Consider the following 7976-nt stretch of genomic DNA (forward strand, 5'->3'; position numbering starts at 1 on the left):
GAAAATGCATTTTTCTGGATTTTTTAAATTGTTTTTTTGTTATTTTTCTCTCAGTAAGTATAGCTGTGACACCTGACGGTCACTTTAGGCAGTGCCCTATAAGCCATGCGAGCAGTTCAACAGTGCTTTTTGGGAACTGATTCAATTAATATAATAAAATCAATGTAAATAACTGCCACACAGAACAACAGCATACTCATTCCACTTTGCATTTTAAATGAAAATGCCATTAAAATATAATTAAATGACTGTTTTAAACAAAAAAATGATTTTAATACAAAATGTATTTAAATTTCACTAAACATTAATACAGTTTCTGTGTTCAGTAGCAAACTTATCAGAGGTCTTAGTGGTGCACTTTCAGTTTAGAAGTGTGCGCTCTGTAATGGTGTTTTCATGGTATTTTCTTCAAGCAGGGATTAAATCACTGAGCTCTAGGTTATTATGTTGCATCTCTGACCTTAAGGTCAAAATGGTGATCCCCAGTCATTTAAATAATATACAGACACCCCTGGCACAGTAGATGATGAGTGCTAAAAATGAAATTAAAGAAAGGATAAAGCTAAACATATATTTTCACTACAGTGGTAATCATTTTTCACTTAACTGAAATTCCTAGCATTTCATTAAAAAACAACCCTACAATAAATTACTCCACACTTGGATTTTTTTGTTAGCTTTCTCTCCAGCTGGTCAACCTTGCAGTGATAGGTTTGACCCTTTGAAAGCCTAAATCCCTGGGCTGGGAGCCGCTGCATTTAGGAGGCATAGGTTTGTATTTTGTTCATACCTGTTCAATATGCACATTCACACTCCTCCAAGCGAAAGATGCAAAGTAACCTGATATCACACTGACTCACCAACAAAGTGACAATCATTCTTTGAAAGCAGCACAGTCTTTCTGAGAGCATCGATGCATTTCATTCCATCACCCCCCTTCTCTCTTTTTTAACTGTCACGTGATACCTGAGTCTGTTCGTCCAGTAATCAATTGTTTACTGGAGCTGCATTTTCTGTACTCATTTATCACACTGGCCGAAATGTGTAGCCAGTGTCACGTGACTGTGAGTCGCATGTGGGCACAGCAGAGCAGGCTGATCTGTTCACCTGCGCTTGACCCACAAAGGCAGCCTACTCTGCCGGACGTACCTTTTAAAAGCAGGGGCACATCATCTCAAAATGTGGGTCAAGGGGACAAATGACAGTGGAATGGGGGACAGATGACATAGAAAGTGACGTTCTTTGCGCAATAATGGGGTTGTGACGCCTCCCCCTGGGGTTTCACGTGAACTGCAATCCCTTTTTTCCCTCTACACAATAAATATGCTGCAAACCTGCGGGAGAGAGAGTAGAACACGACGACAGAGGGTTTTATGTATTTTATGTCTTATGATTTCTTACTTCTGCACATGTCAGAGCTCGTGCTGAAGCCCTCCGCCCACTGAGCTACGGCTCAGACCCTCCTCTCTCATTCACTCCGGACGCATCTTCCACCAGCTGTGTCCAGCATGACTGCCGACAGCAGGTACAAGAGCCGCGCGCCCCAGACAGGTAAGCTTTCTCAGCAAGGCTGCTTAGTGGTGCCTCCATGACGCGCGTGAGCGTTTTAACGTGTGTTTGCTCGGATTCTCTCCTCCTGCCATCCCTGCCTCGTGTCTGATGGAATTTGGCTTCACGTCTAAGATGATGGAGAGGTAAGAGGCACGCAGCAGATAAGTGTGTGTGTGTGTGTTTATATATACATGACTTACAAAATAAAAGCCCTATTCTGCGCAGCACCTGCACGGGTGAAATGCTGTAGTATTTCCTGACGCTTCTTCCTGTCTTAAAGATCAGTGGCATATGCAGCAACGACGCTGCATATTACAGGTCAGCAGTAACAGAGACCCCACTTCTGCATGGGTGCCTCCAGAATTTTTTCACAGGGTGGGGAAAAATAACATAAATAATATAGGGCAGTCTTGCCAGGGAGGGGGGCAGTTTGTAACATCTGCACACATCTGTAAGCATAGCTCTGCTGCACAGCTCTGTGAACACTTTTGGTCTTTTATGCTGGTCTGATCATCATCTCATTGAGTCCAGCTTCTCAGTATTTGGGCCTTTTTCTTTCTTTCATTGGCAGGGCTGTCAAAGTTTTTAATAACAATTAAAATGTTTCAGTAATGAGTCAGTCTGTTTAGTCCAGTGACGTCTCCACATCTTGGGCTTTTCCAAGTCTTAAAGATCCCGAGTTAATCCTGAGTGATGTGAAACAGAAAAAACAAAAAAACAAAAAAACAAACCCGTGCACTAAGAAGCTAGAATTACAGAGGTTTTGCCATTTCTGCTTAGAAAACATCCTGTACAACTGGATTAGCTAATTATTTCAGCTAATATGGTGGTAGTGAATTGAAAAGTTATTTCAGTTTCTTCCCCTTTAACCCACCTTTGTTCAGAGTGCCCCTTGTATAGATAAGTTTTGACAGCATGTGGGTCTAGCGTCGGTGCTCATCCAGAGCTGTGTGGCTGAGAAGACCATATTAGGAATATCCAGCCCAATCTCCGAACTTGGAAAAATCATCCAATTTTGTTCAAACCTCCTTTTTCTAACACACAGTCAATGAAAAGTAAATTAGCTTAAAGGAGGATGTTATGGAGCATCTGGAGGATGAATTCAGTATGAGATAAAGAACAATTTTTATGACCTAGGAATCAAGTTCATTTTTTAGTGTCCAAGCATGAGAGCATAGAGCTAATTTGAGTGGACTACATCCTTAGTCACAAGTCAGAAGATGTGTGTTTTTTTGTAACAAGCTGTTCAAAGCTGAAAAATAGTTAACATAGATGATTTGGATGAAAATTTCATAACATAATCAATGAATTCAACTCCAAAAATGTTTCTTATCACTTTATGTTAGTCTCTTTAGCCACTGTAATATGTTACTGTGAAATTTGGTGCAGTTTGGTAAATGACTGCTTTTCAGAGATTCAGGGAACATTTTTGTAGCATAACAACCTGATACTCAGCCAAAGAGTTGCAGTGATGACAAGTTTATTTACACTATGCACACGAGCACAGTGATTTTCACAGGCCGACAGTGTCTGGCTTATCATCCTGTCTCTGTTACTGCTTCCTGCTTACGGCTCAGCACCCCTCTCCAGCATCTACTGTTAGGAGGAAGTAGGAGTCGTGAAATCCCACAATTACTTCCAGGTGTATGTTGACCAGCCTCCCCTAGCCATGCCCCCTGAACTGCCGCTACACCCCGCCCCTGCAGCTGATATTTTCACAAAAAGATATTCTGACAGCTCTTACATACAGCATCCGCTCTTCACTCTTTATTTTCAGATTTATATTTCCAAAATCCCACGAGTGGTTAATAATTGATTTTTTTTGCCTTCATCCTGCTTCACTGTTTTCTGCTGTGGTGCCATGTTGGACAGCAGCGCTGAGGCTGAGTCAGAGCAGCCGACACAGACGCAGCAGTCTGCATCTCTGTATTTTATGATCTGTGTGTGGGTGTGACTTACAAACACATTCACAGACAAACTGTCAATATGCAAGAAAAGCAGTAACACACACACACACACACACACACACACACACACACACACACACACACACACACACACACACACACACACAGAAACATTCTCCAACTTCAGAACCACCTCTGCTCAGTAACACAGCTAATGCACTGTGTATAAGATTTGATATTAAAAGCTTGTAATATCCTCAGATGAAAACATTTGGAGAAAATCTAATGTATGATGGGAGAGCCTGGATTTATATTTGACCTGCTACTGAGTTCGTATCAGAGACATCTGTCTCTTTCAAGCCTCTGTTTGAAGGTTCTTGTTCCTTTTCACCCATCTTTCCAGATACGTGTATGCCTCTGCACTGTACACTCTCTCCACCCCCTCCTGTTGTGAAACAACTGCCTGCTATACTGTATTATGAATACTTGGAGATTTTGCACGTATAATAAGACAAGCTACAGTTTGTTCATGTAAATGGGGGATCTTATTCACACACAGATGTCAGTCATGGAGTTCCACAGGGTTCTATGCTGGGGCCATGTCTGATTTGCTGTATACATGCTTCCCTAAGGAAGTATCAATAAAAGTCATAGCATACATATTTGTTGCTATGCAAATGATACCCAACTTTATCTTTCTATGAAGCTAGATGACATATACCGACTAGTTAAACTATAGGCATATCTTTAAGACATAAAGCATATTGTACTCGTTATTGCCCGAGAAAGATGTTTAAGCCTTTAAATTAAAGCTGAAAAATCTGCACTTCAATCACATCTTGTTTGTTTGAGTTGAAATCCACTGTGTTGGTGTACACAGGTGGTTCTTTGTCAACCAAAGTTTCTGGGTTAACCACTGCTGCTTTGTTTTCTATCTGTGTGGTTGTTTCCAGGAAAAAGAATATGTTGGTTTTGCCACACTGCCCAACCAGTTGCACAGGAAGTCAGTGAAAAAAGGCTTTGACTTCACACTCTTGGTTGCAGGTACGAGGTTTAAAAGGACACAACTTTGTCATGCACCAAAAGTGTCAAACCAAGACAGGATGTCATTACATCAAACTTTCACATTACACTTTCTGCACAGCCTGTTTAAATATGAATTGCCATCTAACAAGCTAAAGGTTAACAGTAGTCTGTCACATTTTATTTAAAAACTTTGACTAGTTAGTATATATGTGGTCAAAGGAGCTTGCAAAGAAAAGCATCTGGACTTCTTTAAGTTGCTTGAAGACGTTTCACCTCTCATCCGAGAAGCTTCTTCAGTTCTAAGGTCAAATGGTGGCCATTTGACCTTAGAACTGAAGAAGCTTCTCGGATGAGAGGTGAAACGTCTTCAAGTAACTTAAAGAAGTCCAGATGCTTTTCTTTGCAAGCTCCTTTGACATGTGAGGTATCATGCACATTGTTGTGGGAGCTTGGTGTAGTAACAGCTTGTTTTTTATTGCTAGCAGTAAGTCAGACTCATTCCCAGTGGTACTGGACTCCACCAAGACTGTCTTCTGTCACCAGTTCTGTTCATCATTTTCAGGTGCAGCCAAGAGGTAGAGGATGTTGGGTTTTGTGGTCTTAATATATCATCTCGACTTATTGGAGATGATGTAGTTCTGTTGGCTTCATTGAACCATGCCCTCAGCTTGCACTTGAGAGACTTTGCAGCTGAGTGTGAACTGCTGGAATAAGAAGTAGCAGCTTCAAGCGTAAGGCCATCGTTCTAAACTGGAAAAAGGTGGAAAGCTCCCTCTCGGTTGGGGATGAGTTGCTGTTCTTTTCTCAGGGTCTTGTTCATGAGTGAGGTAATGTGGATTGAAGACTGACAGATTGATTGGTGTATCTTCTGCAGTCTGTTGTGGTGATCAATCTACATTTTTACCCATGGCCACAAGCTCAGGGTGGTGAGGAGTAGAAAGAATGAGATTATGACTACAAGCAGTAGAAAACATCAAAAAGTATATTTGCTCAGCATTAGACAGAGAAGCTGCTACTCCTCCACATTGAAAGGAAATAAGCAAAGTGATTCAGGCATCTAATGAGAATGCCTCCTGGGCGCCTTATAGACTAGCTGTTGATCCATGTTATCCATGTTGCATGGATATCTGACCCACAGTCCTGTTATTATAAAGACAGGGGGAAATTGATATTGCCTGTTAAGGAATAGCTTTGGAGATTACCTGATCAGTTGAGAAATAAATGCTCAATGTATCCCACAGACTGCAAATAAAAGATGGCTATTGCATTTTTTGGAACCAGAAATGGCCTTATTTGGATAACAGGCTCTTAAGTGCTAGCTTATCAGCTAATGCTAGCAAACTTCAATAGCCAGCTGCATCCATAAACTATATGGCTGCAACCCCCTGACGATAAATGATATTTAATGGCACGTAACTGAGTAATAAAACAGAAAAGTTAATTAATACAAATCTTTTGCTAAAGCCCTTGAGTTAAGGCTGAGAGATTGCACTTCAATTATATGCTGGATATGCTTGTGTGATTTAACTATCACTTTGGTAATGTGCAGACACACACCAAAATTGGAATGGAAATCGAGAACCGGCTCTTGTAAAGAACCAGTACCCAGTAGTTCAATTTCTTGGAATTGCTAGTCTGTTTGCCTATCGAGCCCGCTTATTGATTCTACTTGTACATGCACTACAATCAACTGAGTTCAGTTTTGTGCTGAAGGAGGAAATAGTGGTGCAGGCTGAGGAAAAGCTGAGGGAATGCTGACCCCAGCCCAGCAACCAGACTGTGAACTTCAAAAGGTAACAACAAACTGATGAGCAGTCGGACTGCGTCCTCTGTTTCTACCTGTTTATGTTTCTAAGGTGGAATCACCGTAGTGATCACTTTAAAGTGTCTTTCTGCTGGTTTTTATATTTGCTTTGTGCTATTGACTTTGTTCATACCTACATTCTAAGAGAAAGATCATGCGTGTGTCCTCATTAGGGTAGGGATTTGTTTTGGTGTGTGAGACTATTTGAGGGGTAGATGAGCTGCAAAAAGCGTTGCAGATTCAAGCACCAGAAATTTCAGTCTTCCCAACAATTGGCCCAGATAATCTTTATCCGAGCCACACTAATTAATAACACAAGTTTTACTCCCTTGCTTTAACTGACAATAAAATTAGTTTCCATGTGACAGTGAGCATGTTACACTGATGTATTGATCAATATGTATCCTACAGGTGAGTCTGGCCTAGGTAAATCCACTCTGGTGAACAGCCTTTTCCTCACTGATCTTCATAAAGACAGAAAGCTGCTCAACGCTGAAGGTGAGTGACTAATCTATCAGACGTCTTCACACCATTCTTCTTGTTTCTTTCATCAGTTATACAGTGACTACAGAGTCATTGTATAACTCCCTGGTTTAATATCCATATCTGTTTGTTGTTCTGCCCCGAAGAGCGCATCAGTCAGACAGTGGAAATCACAAAGCACACTGTGGACATTGAGGAAAAGGGGGTGAAATTGAAACTTACAATTGTGGACACCCCAGGATTTGGAGATGCTGTCAACAACACGGCGTGGTAAGGGTTGAGTTTGTACCGAACAAGATGAGCATGGTGATAAACATCAAATGGAAGAAGCCCTCTTATTTTTCTAAGTAAAGTGGACTTTACTTATCACCTCCTGATTAAATCCACGTAGACTCTCCTTTCATAAGGTCAGATTGTCTGCTTTGGACCGTGTTTGAGTGAATGAACTGGGTAAGCTAGCTCAGACAGACACAAACCTGCCATTACTGTAAGCTAAGCAAACCACCTTCGAGATCAAAATGACTCTTTAGAAAAGTAGATCAGTTTTTTAGCAAAACATGTAAATATGCAAATATGCCGTTATTTCCTAGCTGGAGGCCCATTACAGATTATATCGACCAGCAGTTTGAACAGTACTTCAGAGATGAGAGCGGACTCAACAGGAAGAACATCCAGGACAACAGAGTGCACTGCTGCCTCTACTTCATACCCCCATTCGGACATGGGTAATATATATATATATTTTCTTACACACACATATGCACACATGTATCGTACACAGATTCAGGGAAGTTCATATCTTCCTGCAGGCTTCATCCTGTTGATATAGAGTTCATGAAGGCCCTGCAGGATAAAGTTAATGTGGTTCCTCTCATCGCTAAAGCTGACTGCCTCACTCCCTTTGAGATAAAGAAACTCAAAGAAAGGGTAAGATCATAAAGACACATGATTTCACTGCAATTATGACAGCTTTATATGTGGAAAATAAAAAGTGAATTTATGCTGAAGTATTTTCACTGTAAAATAAATGAAAAGTCCCAAATTAATGTGAATGCTGTTTAAAAATTCACATTACTGAGATCCTTAACTAGCACTTAACCAATTCTGCATACTTCATGTTACAGACAAATTAATGGAGAAATCTTTCAATCCTCTTTAAATCCACCCTAACTTATAAGTTACAGTTTAAGTTTTCTGAAGAGTTT

The 7976-nt window shown here is 40.8% G+C and overlaps 1 protein-coding gene across 1 annotated transcript in view; it reads left to right on the top strand.

The window, feature by feature from the left end:
* The first annotated feature begins 1194 nt into the window (after positions 1-1194).
* sept5b (septin 5b) overlaps positions 1195-7976 on the top strand; it is a 15542-nt gene continuing 8760 nt past the window's right edge. Inside the window, exons 1-7 of the mRNA XM_005928974.3 lie at positions 1195-1551; positions 1684-1694; positions 4412-4502; positions 6700-6786; positions 6918-7041; positions 7362-7496; positions 7581-7698. Of these exons, the coding sequence (XP_005929036.1) occupies positions 1509-1551; positions 1684-1694; positions 4412-4502; positions 6700-6786; positions 6918-7041; positions 7362-7496; positions 7581-7698 (609 nt within the window). The 5' untranslated portion in view covers positions 1195-1508. The remainder of the gene's footprint in view (positions 1552-1683; positions 1695-4411; positions 4503-6699; positions 6787-6917; positions 7042-7361; positions 7497-7580; positions 7699-7976) is intronic.

This window comes from Haplochromis burtoni, unplaced genomic scaffold (genome assembly GCF_018398535.1).
Source record: "Haplochromis burtoni strain Fernald_Lab_line unplaced genomic scaffold, NCSU_Asbu1 Contig_113, whole genome shotgun sequence".
NCBI lineage: Eukaryota > Metazoa > Chordata > Actinopteri > Cichliformes > Cichlidae > Haplochromis > Haplochromis burtoni.